The following is a 19792-nucleotide window of genomic DNA, read 5'->3' as shown; positions in this document are numbered from 1 at the left end:
GCTTTTGATATTGATTTTCATTTAATTTGCTTTATTTTTTTTGCAATTAATTTCTTACAATAAAAAATCACAAAATACAAGAATCACACGTTTAATATAGGTGAACTATATAATTTGACTTGACTGGGTTAGCAGTGTGTGAACAGCAACTTGGATTATGATATATTAGTCACCCAACTAGTAAAGGACAAAAATAAGTAACGAGAAAAAACTAGTAAAGTAAAAGGGTTTAAACTAAAGAAGAAAACTAAGTATTATAACATTGAAGAAAATAAAATAACAAATAATAAATAGTGAAATATCCGTAGATCCTTTTACTCGAGCTTATAACTATTTAAGTATTTTATGTTTTTAATTTGACGTTCGATATTTATTTTGGAATTTAAAATTGAGGTGAGAAATCTCATTTTTAATCAAAAATTGACTCTATTTTCAAAATTTAAACTCAAGATACTTACCACTAGTTATTACCCCTAATAATTGCAATTACATACTTTATACATTTCAAATTAGACGAGCTACTTTCCTTATTAGTTGTTTCAAAATAAATGACATATTTCTAAATGTAGCAATAATTCAACTTTAAACTATTCATTTTACCTATTTTACTCTTAATGAAAAGTTTTATAACCACACAAAGCTCATGGCCCCAAAAAGCTTTTACCCTTCAAGTTTTTATGACCATAAATTTTAATTTTTTTTTTCTTTCTTAAACTCTATATCGAATCAAACTGCCTCATCTAAATTGAAATAGGCATTTCATAGCAATATGATTCAATTTCTCTGTCTCCCTTCTCTATGCCGTTTTCCAAACGAAAAAGTAAAATTCTTAAAAATTAAAGACAAAGAAAAAAGAAAAAAAGAAAGTAGGACTGTTCCACGGTGGACAAAAACAAAACATTACAAAAACAAAACAATAAATAGTGAGAGTGAAATTCATATTCAAAACCCTTCTCCTAAGTCTTCTCTTCCTTCACCAAATACAATTACTCTTTTTTCCCTCTTTCTCTCCTCCCTCCCTCCCTCCCTCTCTCTCTCAACGTATAGAGATACAGGAAAATATATATAGATAGATAGATACAGAAGAGGTATATAAATATATATAGAAAGAAAATTGTTTGTGGTGTAGGTGATTGGGGAGGGGTGGTGAAGATGAGTAGCAGCAACAGTAGTGGAGTTGTTGTTGGAGGGGCTAGGGTTTCAATTCCGAGCAGTGTTCGGAAAACGATTCAGAATATAAAAGAGATCACTGGGAATCATAGTGAGGATGAGATATATGCAATGCTCAAAGAATGCTCTATGGATCCCAATGAGACTGCCCAAAAACTCCTCTTTCAGGGTCAGATAAATATATGCTTCTCTATTCACACACATATTTTTTAGCTATGTATATATGGTGTTTGATCTTGTTTTTTTTCTCTGTGATTCCTTTTCTGTCTTGATTACTCTATATAGTGAGTTCCGGTGACAGATTTTTATTCTATTTGTTCTCCTGAATATTCTATAGTGAGTTATTTTTGATGTCTCTCTTCTTTTATTTTCCTTATTTGCATGTGTCTCATCCTCAATTGGGTCTGTTCTGAATTGGGCTGCAATGGTGGACTTTATCAGGCTGTTAAAATTGTTTTGACCATATATATATATATGCGCGCGCGTGTGTGTGAAAACATGGTCTTTAAATTGTTTTTGTACTATTCCCTCCCTTTTGTTAACAGAGATTGCTTCCCCCTCCCAAAAGATTTTTTTTTATGCCGTTACGATGAGCAAACCTCTAGCTTTGGAGGACCCTTGATTTGTGTCAAAGACAAACTTTTTATAGCAGAAAGGTGACAAAGAATTCATAGTCAGTCCGAACTACATGTAAAAAAAGGGAGAAAAAAGTAAGCCGGTTGGTGCTGATAACATTTTGAACTACATTTTTTGTTCAAAGATAACATTTTGCAGTTAATTTGTTATAGAGAAGGTTTAGCCACACTTTGCATCCTCTATTTGGTGCACGGCGGAGTTGTCGATGAATTTTGTATTTTATAGTAACTAAGCAATTAAGAGGGTCAACTGTTCTTCTTTCTTGTTTTCTTTATTACATTTATGACTGTTAGATCCAACACATTCTTTCATAGAAATCCAAACCTTCAATATATAGGAGCAGAAAATTTCGCTTGCTCCATTATCTTGTCTTGCTGACTTTTTAATGATTTAATGCACTTAGTAACCTATGGGTTTCAAGGTAACAAGTCTAATTAGAAATTTGCAACCTTCTCGTAAAAATAAATGTATAGATTGGTCTTGTTTTGTGTGTTCTGTATTTCTCTGAGACTGGTTCTTTTTAAAGCTACACATACTGCCCCAGCTAGACTTTTGTTGTTGTTACCTTTCCTTCCTAGCTATGGAAATATATAATTTATTTTCTCTTTACTCATCTAATTTGAGGGGTTATTTACAGATACATTCCATGAAGTAAAAAGGAAACGCGACAGAAGAAGAGAGGTATGGTTAGTTACTACTTTGCATGCTTACAAACACTCTCCACAAAGACCCATAGGGCATAAAGTAATGCTGACCTGATTTGCCTGTAAATTTCTCATAAAAGTGGTTTAGAAGTTAATTTTCCCCCATTAATTTATTTATGTTTTCTGGGTGGGGGATTCATTAATTAAGGCCTCAGCTGATTCTAGGTGTCCGAAGAGGTGAACATACATATTGACAAGTGATATATTAGCTGGTGCAGATTCACGGATCAAAATTGAACCTAGGGTGGTGGAGCAATTATTGCCCGACAAAGAATGTAACTTACCATCTCAATTAAACCTCTTTGCTAAGATGATGCTGTTCTGCATGTGTGAATGCCTAAACTATTACCCACTGTCATCTAAGTTGCAACTTAGCTGGCTGATTTGCAAAAAAATAATGTATTTTATGGTGCAGAGGATGTCTACTTGGTATAACAAACCCGATTAATGCAATAAAATCCGGAATGTGCAAGTAGGCATGAGCACCTTGGTGTGTATTAGTTCATTTTTTGCTCTTGTGGACCCCATGAATGTCAAATGAGTTTCTTTTCCTGTAGAATTCCATGCTATAGTTCAATTTTCATATCAGCACGATGCTATAATTTCTTCACATGTTCTCTCTTAACGACCGAATAAATGTGAGTGTTAGTATGACATGCTTCCTCGGCCTTTTACATGCTGTCCCTGAATTGTTACAACTTGATTTGTCTTTGTGCAGAATTTGAACAAGGAGTCTGCTGAGCCAAAGTGGAAACCAGCTATGCAGGGAAGGGGAAACAAGGGGAGTCGGGGAAACTTCACTTCTCGCCATGTTTCGCTTGGTAAACATCCATTTTGTTGTTATTTTTCTGTATTTGTGATCTCTTATGCTGCCTGTGATTTCATATTTGTCATTCTTGTGATAACATGATTCTTGCGTGCTTTTTAAATTGCTGACCTGCTTTCCTTTTTTATTTCGTTCACGCTTTGTGCAAAATGACAAAAGCATCTTTAAGAATCCAAATTAGTACCACTTTATGTTATTGTGATCTTGATGCTGCTTCTAATCAACAATCTCAGACAGTTTTACACTGTTTGCCTGATATATTTAAGCACATTATAAGTTGCTGCAAATTATAACTGATTCTCACTTTTAACTTTTTTAAGTTGCACTGGTCAAAAGGTAACAAAGAGGACTGACATTCTGCCTTTTTGACAGCGAGTAGGCTTTGAACAATTAACATAACTTACTGAGACCTTCTCCTTTACCTTGGGAGAGTTTTCACTATATGTTTCAGATTGAGTCTTATGAGCCCCTCTTTTCCTATACACTCATAATTGATGTGTGTGTTTGGTCAGATGCTGGTGGTCGAAGGAACTCTGCACCTGATAAGGAAAATGAAGCCAGTCAAGTTTCTGACAAGAGTGTCAAGCCATCCTCCGTACCAACTATTGAGGCGAATAATACTTCAAGGTGTTATTGATGTTTTTGGATTTTACTCCGTCTGTGCATTACAGCATATGTGTGCTCCTTGAATTGCCACTTATAAACCCCTTCAGATTACAAAATATGGTTTTTGTTTCCTATACATAGTTTGTATATTTCTGTGACCTAACCTTTTTGGCTCTTTTGCAGCTCATCAAGTTCCAGAGCCAATGGGCCTGGTGCTGTAGCTTTTGGGAGTAATAGTGTTGTACATGATGCCCATGCATCAGCAGGCAGAGGGATTAAGCAATCTGAAGCCACTGCAGGTGCTGGCTCTGTCAAGTCGGAGGAACCACTGCACACTCCAAGTCATGGTGCGGGCAAAAGCCCCAGAGTGTCTGTAGGAACCAGGGATACACTTGGACAGACGATGCCTAACTCCAGCAACTCTTCAACCTCCTTGTCTTCACCACCTTCGTCAGGAGCTTATTTTTCAGCATCAGATCCTGTTCTTTTGCCATCTCATGATTTACGACCCCCTGGTGCAGTAGGCACAATTAGAAGGGAAGTTGGTGGCCAGCATGTGTCATCTGATCATGTCCCTACCAACTCGATCGGGAGCAAGGCAACCACTGGTAAGCCTGTGAAGATTTGTCTGAGAACTTGATTGTCATTCTTTGGTTTTTAGGAAGACATACTTATTTTTCGTCCAGTTAATGAAGCTTATGTATTTGTTTCTGCCTATGCCTGTATAGCAGTTTCTGACTCTAGAAATTCGACTCCGCAAGTAAAAATGTCAAGCAAATTCCAGGGGCCTGGAAAGAATCAGCTTCCAGATTTCTCACAATGTGCTTCATCGGCTCAGGGTGTTTCTTCTCTTAGTAGGCCTTCATCTAATTACAACAACCGTCCCCTGGTTGGCCCACAAAAAGGTATAGTACTTTACAAGTTGACTACTCTACACATTAGTATATTGTTTTCTTTCCCCCTCCCTCTCCATGAAAGACTCTTTTAATTGATATTGCTACTATAATTGTTACCCCACTTAGTGAGACTTTACTGGGTTGTTGTTGTTGTAATGGTTCTTACTTGATGATTGAAGAACTCCATTTTTGCCCTCGAATTACGTGCTCAATGCTTTCTGTACCTTCTCCTTTTGTTTTAGTGAGAAGTTTGAACCTTTTCATATTGATTTTTTTCTAGAGCTGAGAGTGATCTTTTTTTTGCCAGTTGGTGTTTTTGTTGGTCCAACTTGAGAGATAAAAAGGTCATCTCCTATTCTCATTTGCAATTGCGATTTCTTCTCAATTTCTCATTTATCTGCATTTTTCGGTTTATACCTTTACCTTTTTGTATTTGGTAAGAAGTTTTGAACCTTTTCATAACCATTTTTTTCTTGTGCTGAGCGATTGTTTTTTTCCAGTTGGTGATCATCTCTTATTCTCATTTGCAATTGTGATTCTCTTCTAAATTTCTCATATATCTGCATTTTCTGTTTGTATCTCCTCCTTGTGTCTATAGTCCTACTTGCGGGTCTTAGTGTATCAGTAATCTTCAATTTTCCAAAACAGAATGGTGGTTGTTGCTAGTGAAGTCATGTACCTGGTCCATTCTATGTCTGCTGGTTTACTGTACAAGTGTCGTTTTTGTTTAAACTTATTCTTTGTTTTTCTGGAATAAGGAAACCCAAAAATGTCATTCCCAGATGTTGACTACTCTTGGTCTCCGGTTGACTCAATAACTCCATTGTTTGCGGCTTTAGAGTCATAGAGTGTTATGATACTGTTGCTGTTTGTTAAATTTGATTTCAGCGGAATTGTAGCAATTAGGGTCTCTTACTTGCAATTCATTCATACTGTCATGCTGAAGCTAAACACCTGTCTTCTTTATTTCACTGCAGCTGGTCCCGGTAAGGAATGGAAGCCAAAGCCTACACACAATAATATTGCTCAGGGTAAAGCTATATCTGCTAGTTCAGCTGATCTTTCTACAGTTTCTGCTGAAGTTGATACACAACCGCAGCCTACGTCTGTCAGTGTTGAATCAAAGGAAGGGACTTCGGAATTGCAGCAGAAGCTAGAAAAATCACACATTTCAGAGATTCAGCATGTTGTTATCCCTAACCACCTTCATGTGCCTGAGGCTGAAAAACTTGGGTTCTGTTTTGGAAGTTTTGAAGCTAGCCTGGGCTTAGGTGTGAGCCCTTACAATGCTGCTGAGAAAGAAAAGACTCCATCACTTTCTGGAAGTTCTGAGGATATTGAAGAAACAGAAAATGAGCACTTTTCCAGGTCCGTCATCGCATGGTCTCTTTACTCTCAATCCCTCTTCTCCCCTGTTTATGACTTGTGAAAGCTTTTGGTAGTTGCTCTTCTTTTAGCATTAGGAATCTAGGACTAGGATGAGTAGTATCAGTAATATTTCTCCTGTTAGAAGTATAGATGTAGGAAAATCTGGAATGTCTTGTTTTTGCCGTTTTATATTACACGGCAATTGGAAGAGAAATGCATATAATTAGTTGGTGGATGCCAACGTTGTTAGAAGGGTCTTCTCCAGTTTGAGTTGTATATTATTATCTTACAAAAGATATTTTAAGCATTATAGCGGGTAAGGACTAAGGAGGGAATTGTTTGTTTCAAAGTCCAGTTTTGCAGTAATATTAAACGAGATATTCAAATATGTTTCAGTATATAATTCAAGTAATATATTTTTTCAATATTTTGGAGATTGAAAAATTTTAGTTACCGAAATTTAGTGATGCAATTTAGATTCAAGTGCTCATTATTCGGTCTTCAATTTTTCAGACAGCTGGCAGCTATGTGTTGTTTTGGTAATGATTCAAAAAGCATTCCAAAAACTAAAACCAAGTGTTGTTTGGTTTGAGAAAAGCTGAAACCAACTTGATCTTGTTTTGGAAACCAAAAACTGATTAACAATCTTTTTCTAAGCAAAATCTGACTTTGAACCAATTCTTCCAAACTAACAGTAATCCAAACATAAAACTTTCACCCAGAACCATTTCCAGATTAGGTTCTTCTGGAACCAAAGGCAAGCCTTCTCCAAATATCTTCTGCACTGACCTAGTTTTCTTCTTTTCTTAGAAGTTTGGACAACATTTGGAAAGGGTTTTTTTGACATTAATCTTTTAGAACAACCATATTGAAACTGAGACGTGTTTGGATATTTGTAGTTTCTTTGACAAAAATTTTGTGGAAGTGAGTGTGTTTTGCGTACAAGAAGAGCTATCTTAGTTATTTAGAAAAATATACTTTGAAATACACCCTCAAACCACAACTTCAAAAAACAGTTTTTTTTTTGAATTGGTAACTATTGTATATATTATAAAAATCAGTACATAGGTTGCACTGAAAACCAAATTTACATAGAGAGAATTTGAAGATATTCTAATTTAAAACCTAGCAGGATCCTAGTATGTCTATGATTGTCAATGTATCTTCTGTGTACATCTGTTTGCACCAAAAACAAAATAGAAGAATACAATTGAGTTTGATCTTCTGCAGTGGATTGCTTCTGTCTTCAGAACATCTAGTGTTCCTTTCTCTCCAGACTGTCCACCAAATACAAGCCGGAACAGTCCTCCATCTATCTCTGCTAGTTGCTTCAGCTCCAGCTTCTTCCCAACTATAAATGACATCTTTAATCCTGTATGGCATTGACCATGAAATACCCCTAAGACTAATAAAGATTTTCCATAGTTGGTCTGTAATCTTGCAATGTAGAAACAAATGGTTGACAGTTTCTGCATTTTCCCCACACAGAAAACATCTTGAACACAGAGATATTCCCCTTTTTATGAGATTATCCTGGGTTAAAACCGCCTCCTTTGCTAGTAGCCAAGTGAAGCAAGCTACCTTGTATGGAATCTTTGTTTTCCATATATGTTTCCAAGGCCATGTGTCTACCTGTTGATTATCATGATTCAAAATCTTATATGCATCCTTCACTCGGTAAACCCCTCTGTTGTGCCTCTTCCACCATATTGAATCCAAACCTTCCTGTAATCCTGTAAATGCTTCCAGCTCTTTGTAGAGGTCAGTTAGTCTTATTATCTCCCAGTCATTCAGCTGTCTTCTTAGAGCTATTTCCCATCCTTGACAACTCCTCATTTCAGCTACCGTCTTATGCTGGTTTTTGTGCTACAACGAACATATCTGGGTATCTTTCCTTTAAGCTTCCAATTCCTAACCAGTTATCATTCCAAAATGATGTGTTCCTTCCGTTGTTCACTCTTATGGAGGAGTGATTCTTCATTATTGGCCAAAGTTCTCTGATGGATTTCCACACACTTACTCCATGTGATGTTCTGACTTTTTTTGACACCCAGTTGTTTTCTTCACCATACTTTGCTTTGATCACTTTGGACCATAAAGATTGGGGTTCTTTAGAGTACTTCCATAACCATTTAATTCTAAGAGCCTTGCTTTGGTTCTTCAAATTCCTTATCCCCATTCCACCTTATTTTTTATCCATTGTTAGCGTCTTCCAATTGACTAAATGGAAGACCTTTTTCTCCTTATTGCCTTGCCAAAGGAAAGTTCTTCGGAGTTTGTCCAATCTCTGTAGAACGCCTGCTGGAATTGGGAACAAAGACATCATGTAAGTAGGTAGAGAGTCTAATACTGAGTTGATTAGAACTAGCCTACCCCCCAATGATAGGTACTGCGATTTCCATCTTGACAACTTCTTCTCACACTTTTCTATGACTGAATTCCAGATTTCTTTTGATTTGGATCTTGCACCAAGAGGCATCCCAAGGTAAACAGTTGGTAGGGACCCAAGTTCTCCTCCCAATATCTGAGTCAGTTGCCCCATATTGTTAACTTCATTAATGGGAAAAATATTGCTCTTTCTCCAGTTAATGTGTAATCCTGATACTCCCTCAAATAAAACCAAAATGATCCTTAAGAATCTAAGTTGGTCTTTTTCAGCATCACAGAAGACTAGAGTATCATCTGCATATTGGAGATGTGTGATCTCTAGATTGTTAGCCCCACTCCTGTTTACCTCAAAGCCTTTAACCCATCCACTGACTTTAGCCGTTTTGATCATGTTGTTTAATCCTTCCATGGCTATGATGAATAGAAAGGGAGATAAAGATCACCTTGTCTGAGACCTCTGTGTGAATGAAAATAACCTTTAGGACATCCATTTATAAGAATGGAAAATTTCACAGTAGATATACAAAATTTCATCCATCTAATCCATTTTTGCCCAAAACCCATTTGTTCTAACATTCTTAGTAGGAAGCTCCAGTTCACATGATCATAGGCCTTCTTGATATCCAATTTGCATAAGATTCCAGGTTCTTTCTTTTTTATTCTTGAGTCCACAACTTCATTAGCAATCAACACTGCATCAATTATTTGTCTTCCTTTGATGAACGCCATTTGTTGAGCATCGACAATTTTCCCAACCACCCTCTTAAGTCTTTCAGTTAAGACTTTTGCGAGCAGTTTGTAGAAGCTCCCTATCAGACTGATCGGTCTGAAATCTCTCAATTCTTTCGCACCTGTCTTCTTTGGAATCAAAGCTATATATGTTGCATTGAAGCTTTTCTCAAACATCTCCTGTGAATGGAAGTTGTTAAAAGCCGCCATGATATCTTCCTTCAGAATGTCCCAGCACTTTCTGACAAAACCCATTGTTTATCCATCTGGCCCTGGAGCCTTGTCACTTGCACACATCTTCAGACTGCTCAGCACTTCTTGTTCCTCAAAATTTCTCTGTAAAGACTCCCTTTCTGATTCAGAAATGCTTGAACTATTTTCGAAATTGACTGTTGGTCTCCACTGTTCAGGTTCTGTGTAAAGCTCCTTGTAGAATTCTATGATCTCGTTCTCTATTCTTTCTGGATCCTCGATTACTTCATGTCGAATCATTATTTGGTCAATGTTGTTGTTTCTCTTGCGTGCATTTGCAGTTGAAATTTTTTTGTATTCGTATCCCCTTCTTTGAGCCACAAAGCTCTTGATTTTTGTCTCCATGCCAATTCTTCATTCTTGAGTTGCACCTCAATTTCCATTAGAGTGGCTGCTTTCCTGACTGATTCCTCCTCTGTCAACGCTCTTAGTTGTTGCGTTGTCTCAAAATCTGCTAGTTGACTTAGTAATTTTGATTTCTGCAGTCCCAAATTCCCTTCGTAACTTCTACTCCATCCTTTTAGCTTGCCCTTGAGAGCTTTTAACTTGCAAGCTAAAATGTAATCAGGTCTTCCTGAGAATTCAAAAGATCCCCACCACTCTCTAATTCTATCCTCAAAGCCTTCCACATTCAGCCACCAATTTTCAAACTTAAAGTATGATTTAGCTTGTTCCCACGCACCACAGTCTAGAGCCACAGGTGAATGGTCCGAAATCAACCTTTGTTGGATAGATTGCTTGATATTTCTGAACCTTACATCCCATTCTTCTGAGATGAGAAATCTATCAATTCTTGAAGCCGCTGTGTGGTTGTCCCCTTTGAACCAAGTATAGTTTCCTCCTTCAAGTCGAAGATCTATTAACTCCATATCTTTTATACAATTCGAAAACTCCACCATCGCTCTGGACCTCCTTGAACATTCCCGTTTTTCAGAAGGGTACCTTGTAACGTTAAAATCGCCACAAACCGCCCAAGGACCTTCCATCAATCCCCTCACTGCACCAATTTCTCTCAATACTTTTTTCCTTTCTATTCTACAATTTGGAGCATACACTCCTGTTATGTGACATTGAAAATTTTGTAGAAGAGCGTCAAACTTGCACGTCAAAGTGTATGCACCAGTCTGTAACACCTCCCCTTTCCATACTCTGCAATTCCATAACAACAAAATCCCCCCTCTCGTGCCGCTAGCTTCTAAACATGCATACCTCACCCATCTACCACCCCATATTTGCCTGACTATTTCCTCGATATCCCCCTCGACTTTTGTTTCTTGCATGCAAATAATGTCTGCCCTCCAATTCTGCACTTGACTTTTTATTATCTCCCTTTTCTTCTTATCGTTTAATTCCCTTACATTCCAGGAAATTACTTTGATCATCATATAGAAATGATTGATAGATCTCTTCCCCTACTCCTTTTTCCATCACTCTTGAACTTGACATCGAACGAAGTTAAACCTTTTAATTCCAGTGATCCTTTGAATCTTTGTTTCTTCACCTCCAACTCTGTCTCCACCCTTCTTACCTGTCTGCAGCTGTCAATTTGCATTAGCAACTCCAGTGCTTCTTCTTCATGTCCTTGAAAATCTACTCCAAACATTTTCCCCAATTTGATCATATTTTGGTGGACCCATATTGTTGCATCCATGTCTTTATCCAGTGATGGAATGTGTTGCTGAACTGCTATAGGAATCACCTCCTCGATTTCCCACTCTTGAATAGAGCTAAGTTGCTTTAGGTGTTCCACAGTGCTTCCCACATGTTCATTCCCCATCTCTGAGTTTATGCTTTGCTCCCCTTCCTTCTGTTCCGATCTTGCCCAATCTGCTCCTCCATCTGACTGATTGCAACTGGTAATTGTTTCCTTTTGCATACTTTCGAGATTCACATTGAGGGTTTGGCCCCCTGGAGAGGACTCTTTTGCCCCCGAGTAAGAAAGCCCTCCCATTTCCTCGATATAAGGCTTCCGCCCAGTATCATCAGAGATCTCACACGAGAGGTCATTAAAAATGACTTGTGTAGCCATATCGGGGTCATAGGATTTCAGCTTGACTTTTGACACTTTACTGCTCTGATTCATCGAAGTTGAACCTTGTGCAAATTGTCCACTTGCCTTTCCTTTACCAGTGTTAAGCTCATACCGTGTCTTTCTTTCAGCCCAGATTGGGATGAAAAATTTGGTTCCTTCTCTTTCAATCCCCACCTCATTGGGAGTCTTTCTGCCATCACCAACAATTTTGATTCTTGCCCACTTAAGATGGTTTTTGAGATCAGTTTCTTCTTCTGTAGCTAACTATCCCCCACAGAGATCTTCTATTTCTTTGAAGATCTTTTGTGACCATAGATGTAAAGGAATCCCCATGGCTCTAATCCAGCATGTTTCCTCAATTTGTGAGTTTGGAATGCAACCGGCAGTATGATTCCACCATTCCAGATGAAGCTTGAATTTTTTCCATCTCCATTCTCCTTGCACAATCTGCTCTGCCATGAATCTGTTTGGAAATTCAAAAAGAAACATGTTTCCTGTCATTTCATATATGTTTACTCCGTATGCTTTGTTCCATGAAGCACAAGCCCATCACCTTATGTCTGCTAAAGTGGGTCTCTCATTGATTTCTTTCCCAAAAGACCCGATAATGCATCTTTTTAGTAGGCTTGTATCCTCTCCTCCAGTAGGTTCCATAATAGAGATTTCGCCATTGTTCGTGTTGACCCTTGCCTCTCGAAGTGTATTGGACTGCCATTTACTCTCCTTAACTACTTGGGCATAAGGGAGATTTTCCACAGTGTTTCTGGGTGGTGCTATGGAAATCAGCCTGGTGGTCTGATTAGTGAATCTTTCTATCTTAGCTGCTATGTCTTTCCAGCCAGAGTTCAGAGGTAACTCTGGGAGTATTATCACTGACCTCCCTTCTCCCTTCAGTGACAGAATACTCATATATCTTCCATGAGCGTTATATTTCCTAGTACAGAAATGTTCTGTCATTTGTTCCTTGTACTTCCATCTCTTCACTAGATTGTTTTGATCTGTCGAGGCTTCATTAAGTGCAAAGCAGATCCATTCCATTGCCTTTCTGCCCATGGATGATCTTCTCATCATGTTGCGACTTCTCTCAACCCATTCAAACCATGTGTCTTTGTTAGAGTTCCATCTGGTGATGTCAAAAGATTTGAATCCTGCGTTGAAATATATCCTGTTGTCTCCCATATTGTACTAAAACCAGCTGCTCAGCTTATGAAAGTTAAAGTTTGTTTGGAAGTTATCCCGGTGGGCTAGAAAACTCGAAAATGAAAGAGGAAAAACCAGAACCAGAAATCTGGAAGGTTCCTACCACCGGAAAAAATAAAAGTTGTCAAAATTCAGAAAGGATTATATGGTTGTGGTCGGAATTCCCCAGTGATTGTGCTGTCTAAAAGAAATTTTTTGAAAAAGTGGTCGGAATTGTGCTCACGCGCCGGCGCGTGGCTTTGTCCTCGCCGGAGTCTGGCTGCCCGTGGGGGTGTTTTATCGGAGCTATTTTCAGAGGGGTGGTCGGAATTTGATCGGCGTTCTAATGGTGTTAATGGATTCTCAGAATTCCTTGTTCTCAGGCTCCTCGGGGAGTGTGCCTGAGAGCTTTAAGAAAGAAAGAGAGAGAATGTTATGCTACTTCAAAAAACAGTTTTTGGACCTTTTTTGTTTGCAAATATTTCTTCAAAATCTTAAACAAACCCGAATTTCAAATATTTCTTTTCACAAGGTTTGAGAATTAATTTCATGGACAGAATCCTCTAATTCTATCTTTTAGAAAAATCTTCTTGAAGATTGAGACCTAAAATATCTTATTCAAAGTGTTCTTTTTTCTTTCGTCTTTTAAGTGCCTCTCCTATTTCTATTATTTTCTGTAGCATATGATCTTGTTGCCATTAGCTGTGTATTTTAGATCTTGATGGAATGTTGTTATATCACACTTGACTCTGATAGTTAGATATATACTTCCATTTCTAGCATGTTAAGATGTCAACGTTTTTCATTCTTATGAGTGAATGCAGTGATCAAAATCCACCAACCACCGCAGATTTTTCTGACCAGTCTCCGCCTTCAAGTGGGCAGGAGAATTTATCTGCAAAGCCAGAAGATGTATCACCCTCTGTCCCTGAGTACAGTGAATCTAAGCAAGAGACTCTGCAAGGAGGCCATCAGTATTCAGCTGTTCGTACATCCCCCAACTATAGTTTTGGTTTTATGCTGCCACCAACATTAGGCAGTCAGCTCGCACCTTTTGAAAACTCTGAATCACAGTCTCATGATGTTTCTCGTCTTCCAAACTTTGTTGTAAGCCTTCATTCTTTGATGTACTTTTTCTATGTACTGTCATTTTACTGGTTCTGAAGCTTCAATGTAGATCAAATTGGTATGGAAACTTGCAAGTACATCAAGTAAAATATCCATAGTTAGATTAACACCTTGTCATGGACTCATAATATGTGTCATGTGTTGGTTTCACCTCACTTGTGAGTGGCAAGGTCCTCGAATCTTATGCTTTATTGAGTTAAGGTAGGGTCTAAATTAATGTTGAATGTAGGAAATATTTGACAGCAGTAAATAACGTTGTTCGGGATGATTTGACATATCCCGAAAAGTTTGAGACCACGTGGAATCAATATATTATCAATTCAAGAAAATTTAGTTCTCATACTCAAGAATTGTTAAAAACAATTCATTTTTTCCTCTAGGTTCAGCAACCAATTGACCCAACAAACTACTATGCCCAGTTCTACCGCTCCAGTGCTGATGGTGATGGCCGCATTTCACCCTTTCAATCAGCAGGAGTTTCTACCAAGTACAACGGCAATGTTGCAGTTGTGGCTCCACAAACTTCTCAATCTGCTCAAGAGGTATGAAAGTACTGTATCAGGTAGTATGTTCTATTCTTTATATTACTCTTATTCAGGAAAATATACGTGTGTGTGTGTGGGGGGGGGGGGGGGAATAACGCAATTGACAGCTTATTAAGGGTTTCATAGTGCATGGATGTAAAGTGAAATAAGAATGATCCCAGAAACAGAAAGATGAATGTTTCTGTTTGGAATTGTATGATAGGCGGCTTCACTACATTTGGTATTTAACAATACCTTTGCAGAATATATGTGGGAGAAACTCAGTTACGCCTTTGACTGAGTGTTGGAATATGCTTGTCACCTCACTCCTACTTATATCCCCGCTCCTCGGGTTCCTTGTCTTCTCTTCCCTTAAAGTTGGACTAGACGAGTTGGAATAAATTGGACTTTTGGTCTTAAAATCTATCATGATCGAAGTTCGCCACTGGGGTGGGATTCATCAAGTACCAAATTACAACCATTTTTGAATTGTTTTTCCTCCTAAAGTTGGTACTCTAGACAGGACTATTGTTGCAATTATTGTACAGCTTGGATCAATGATAGCCAAATGTGATGATTACCAGAGTCTACCATGGAATGGTAAACTGATAAACTGTAGAAACTCTGTTACTTATCCCAAAAAAAAAAGAAACTCCGTGACCTAGTCACGCTGCTCATCATTGCTTTAGCATCTCTATGGTCCTGACAGGAAATTCCAATACCTTGTGCTCAGGTTATTCACTCTTGAAGCACACAGAACTACAACCACCCACCTCTTGCTGCTTCCCTTGTCCTTCTTCGCATCAACGGTTTTTCTGTGTCTATTGTATTCCCTTGTATAGTAATTAGTTCCTCCTCTCTGCTTTCTTAACTTGTCCATTGTTTAATTTCCTTTACTAATGATGTGCTTAGCCTAGATGGAGAGTTCATTTTTCTGCTAAAAACCCAGTGAAAAGCTCTTATTGGTGCAAATCGGAATTATTATCATGGTTGCAGTTCTAGAAGGGGTCAGTTCAATGTCTCTCGTTGGTTGACTGTTAACATAAACTTATATGACTTGTATAGTTCAAGAAAATGTGATAAGAAATAGATATTTTTAGGGAATTATACAATCCTTTTCACACACTGTACACAATTTCCATAGTGTAGTGAACATTAATGAAATGTTTTGGAATTGCATTCTTAGCAGCCTGAGTCATGTTTAAGCAAATGCTTTCTAAGTTCTATAAGTATTGAGATGCCTACTTTTGCTGTTTGAAATTGATGTTTTACCAAATTTTTGATTCACTAGAAGGTTCATGCTAATGGTATGAGTTCTTCTTATATGTTGCAGTGAGCCACCAAGTATAGAGTAAATCTATTCAAGATAGCTTTTGACAATCTGCAGTAAAATCGTGTGGTTGGTGCTAGCAGTCCCTTCTGTATCTATGACGGAACAAACTTTATTTACGTTTTGGTGATTTTTGTGCCATCATAACTCTCCACAGAAGTATAGCACATCTATTTGTTAATAATTTGCACAGAAAAATAGTTTATTTCTTGGGTCACCTGTTTGATGTTGAACTTACTAACTTCAGGTAATCTCAACACTAAGGTACTTACTGATATGTATTTAGAATGATTTGCAGGGAGGAAACACTCTTGTTTTATCTACAGCGGCTCCAACAGCACTTGCAACTCAAGCTGCTGGGCTTATGCAAAGTTCAGCAGCTGTAACTCAGCAACCTCTCCCTGTATTTCGACAAGCTGCAGGGATGCATCTGCCCCATTATCCTCCAAATTATATTCCATACGCTCACTACTTTTCCCCATATTATGTTCCACCAACAGCCATCCATCAATTCTTAAGCAATGGTGCATTTCCCCAGCAACCTCAGGCTGGTGGCGTATATCCACCTCCACCATCTGCTGCTGCTGGCAGATACTCACTTTCACAATATAGGCCAGGAGCTAATGTGGGAAACTCAACTCACAGTGGAGTGCCTGGCTCATATGGGCCATATGGATCCTCCACAGCCAACTATAACCCTAGTTCAACTACAGCAGCTGGAAACCCTGCTTCTAATGATGATCTTTCTGCTGCTCAATTTAAGGAAAACAATGTCCACGTGAATGGACAACAACAGGTTGGTCTTGTGTTTAGTTTAAATCAATGTTGATATTATTTTTTTCACTATTGAAATATTTACTTGACATTATTCGCATCATCTCGAACGGTGAACAAAAGAGATTGTGTAGTGATGAAAGATCAACATCCCCTGAGTTCAGCAGCAAGGGGGTGCTATCCCAAAAAGGATGGAGAAAGAGAAATGAGTAATAGGGTCTATATTGATTTATCCCTAGTGAAAAGATATTTGCATCATTCTAACCTTGCCAAATAAAGTGAAAGAAAACCATGTAAAAATAATCATTACTTGAGAACTTGAAATGCTTTGAGCAGTATGATGATGGGCTTAAAACTGATTGGAGCTGAGAATTGACGAAACTAGTTCTGAATTTCTAATTGATAATTATATGATAATTAATCCGAATGCAATATGGTAATTGAAAATTTTCGTTTGGATAAGTATGGTAATTGTAAATTTTCATTTGTATATTGTCTAAAATGATAATCCCTTTGTTTCAATTTAGATGACACACTTTCCTTATTAGTCCGTTCTAGAAAGGACACATTTCTACAATTGGAAATAATACAACTTTAAACTCTTCATTTTATCCATTTTACCCTTAATGAGAAGCTTTTATAACCACACAAATGTCATGGCCCCACAAAGCTTTACCCCTTAAGCTTTTAAGATCACAAGTTTTAAAAGTCTTTTTTTCTTAAACTCCGTGCCGAGTCAAATTAGCTCATCTAAATTGAAACGGAGGGAGTACAATATATGCTGGAAAAACTTGGTGTTGCTGGATCTCAACACTGGGGGTTTTGGGGGGAGGGAGGGGCACTAGCAAGTCACATAGCCCCAAGGGTGACAGTCTGACACCCCTTCGCCGACACCACTCGGAAAAAATAAATATATATGTACTTTCTTACAGTTTCCGGAGTTTCTATATGTGATGTTTGCGTGTGTATTCTTATAGTTTTATGCATGTGTGTATATATATTTGCTTTAGATGGCAGTCCTCCTTTGTGGAGGTTCTAGGGGTTCCCTTGGAGTGTTGTGTATACTTTGCCTTCAACATTTTGAATTTTTGTTTGCTTTCTTCAAGGCTGTTGCAAAATAGATGTGTTACATGGCGGTCCTTTTGAGGAAGTTTCCACGATCCCTTTGTTCTTGTGTGGGTGTCGAGTAATATTTTTTTTTCAGTCGCACCTTTGCTCTTGAGTGAATCAACCTGCTGATTGTGGGGACGTGTACATTGAGAAATTGAACTGGCATGTTTCTCCAGTCTGTCTGGAAAGGCTTCTCCTTTGAAACTGAGATATTTGCTTTCATTTCTAAATCAAATTTATGAATGAGCTTTTGCTATGATGTATCCTTCTGACTTATGTGGTAAATAATTTTGTATGCTGGTTGCTTTGAGTTTTGGAGTAGTGACAAAGACGAGTATCAAACTTTTGTCGTTTGAGATATTAACGTGTAACCTTGATTCTATGTCCACCTCTTAATTCTTATAAAGGTTTCCAAGTTTAAAGTTGATTGTTCTGAAATAGCATCGTTATGTAGGGCCTGAGCCCATTGATTCTGATCTTTTCTCTCTTGGCTGTGTTTATCATCTCTCTTATGTTTTTACTTTATTTATTAATGTGTTTTACAGAAATGAACAATTTTGTTTTTGCAGAGTGAGGGCTCAGGTGTGTGGATTACTCCAGGCCGAGATTTATCCAGCTTGCAAGCAAGTTCTTTTTATAACCTACCCCAGGGTCAAGTGGCTTTTACTCCCGCACAACCTGGCCACGGAAACCTTGCTGGTCTTTATCATCCAGCACAACCGGTAACTGCACAGACTGTTCATTCACTTATGCAACAGTCACAGATGATGGCTGGTCCGGATATGGTAGGACCAACAGCCACTGTCTATCAGCAGCCTCAACATTCACAAATTAACTGGCCGAGTAGCTACTAAGGAGCTGTTCCTGTCATTTGTAAACCACAAAGAAAAGAAATGAAATTATTGATTGGAATTTTGGGGCTACGATTAGTTTGGAGATGGAGGAAGCATCCAGCAAATGCCAAAAAGACAATCACTGTGCAGGTTGACTGTAAATCTATGAGAGATGCCCCTCCTGGGGGAAAAAAAACGATGAGGTATCACTTTTCTTGCTTGGGATTGAGGATGCAAAGAGTATATCCTCCTGTAACGAATAGTGACAGTCTTTTAGTTTTGTTTGAGGCAGGCAGGCATAAGCAAATCGATTTTCCATTACATTTTGGTAGCCCTTCGATAGTTTTCAGTATTAACTCTTTTCTTTTCAGTCAATTTTTCGAGTTTCTTTCCTATATATCCTTCTTTGGTAGGTTTAGGGCTTCCTAAAGCAATGTGATTTTTAGGGGATTTTCATACATTTTCTTCCCTTTTTGGCTCCAATCTTCTTTATCTGTAAAGTTAGTTTTGACATTAGAAACAGGCGTAGTTGGACTGCTGTAATTGGTGCTTGGCACAAGCAAGATGCTGCATTCTTTCAGTTTTGCTGGATTACTTACAGTGGTGAGCATGGTGGGGTAAATTGGTATGATACAGCTTTTAAAGCTCTTGGTACATTGGAAATTTTAATATCTTGCCGATGCCCAAGAGTTTCTGTGATTTTATATTTTTTCTTTTATTCAACTTTAGTTTGTCTTTTCCATTATTATCACGAAGCGAAGAGGTACATAGTGTGTTTATTTTAAAAGAATCTTTTGGATTAGTTAAGATGCTGGACATCATAACAGCACATGACAAACTGTGGCACTCGAGGCTTTCTTTGATATCTTGGATTCATATTGGCAATATCAAAATATTATTGCTATATCAGTGAGGCATACAAACAAACTCCTTGAATTTTGGAAGCTCAGAAACTCACTATTAGGACCAACTACTTTTCATATTTTAATGGCTTGGCCTAAGTGTTGCAATTCAACCTTCACAAAAGAAACAGTACTATAGAGAATATCGCTATTTGATTCTAGCTAGGCCTGATGTGCTTAGGAAGCCATGGAATTCTGTACTCTGTATTTTATATACCTGATGATGGCTTAATCTTTTTCTGCTTCTAATGAGATGAATCAAAATCTTCTCATTCGACTGTAGGTGCTTGCACCTCACTCTGCTAAATGAGCTTTCTTTGCCTGCACGCCTCCCATCTTTAATGTTATGTAAATGAAGTCAAATTTAGGGGTGGCAAAACAAGCTCAAACCCATTTGATCCGCCC

General features: G+C 38.1%; 1 protein-coding gene across 8 annotated transcripts; it reads left to right on the top strand.

Moving 5' to 3' along the window:
* The first annotated feature begins 920 nt into the window (after positions 1-920).
* On the top strand, positions 921-18878 carry LOC107796845 (GBF-interacting protein 1-like). 8 transcript variants are annotated; one of them, XM_075225460.1, is made up of 12 exons: positions 987-1339; positions 2444-2487; positions 2729-2785; positions 3229-3331; positions 3849-3963; positions 4126-4550; positions 4671-4847; positions 5816-6206; positions 13611-13893; positions 14295-14456; positions 16055-16564; positions 18222-18878. In XM_075225460.1, the coding sequence occupies exons 1-12, from the start codon at positions 1153-1155 to the stop codon at positions 18504-18506; spliced, it is 2739 nt and encodes a 912-aa protein (XP_075081561.1). In that variant the 5' UTR covers positions 987-1152; the 3' UTR covers positions 18507-18878. The 8 variants fall into 8 exon arrangements, with proteins under 8 accessions (XP_075081566.1, XP_075081568.1, XP_075081567.1 ...); XM_075225461.1 differs by having other exon boundaries at positions 988-1339; positions 4674-4847; XM_075225462.1 differs by having other exon boundaries at positions 988-1339; positions 16067-16564.
* Positions 18879-19792: the final 914 nt, after the last annotated feature.

This window comes from Nicotiana tabacum, chromosome 11, assembly GCF_000715075.1.
Source record: "Nicotiana tabacum cultivar K326 chromosome 11, ASM71507v2, whole genome shotgun sequence".
Taxonomy (NCBI): domain Eukaryota; kingdom Viridiplantae; phylum Streptophyta; class Magnoliopsida; order Solanales; family Solanaceae; genus Nicotiana; species Nicotiana tabacum.
Note: the sequence above shows the minus strand (reverse complement) of the source record. Positions and strands in the feature narration are given on the sequence as shown.

Coding starts and splice junctions, on each gene's coding strand:
- LOC107796845 (XM_075225460.1), top strand. CDS start 1,153: ATGAGTAGCAGCAACAGTAGTGGAGTTGTTGTTGGAGGGGCTAGGGTT. Junction 1,340..2,443: donor CCAAAAACTCCTCTTTCAGG/GTCAGATAAATA, acceptor GGTTATTTACAG/ATACATTCCATGAAGTAAAA. Junction 4,551..4,670: donor CGGGAGCAAGGCAACCACTG/GTAAGCCTGTGA, acceptor ATGCCTGTATAG/CAGTTTCTGACTCTAGAAAT.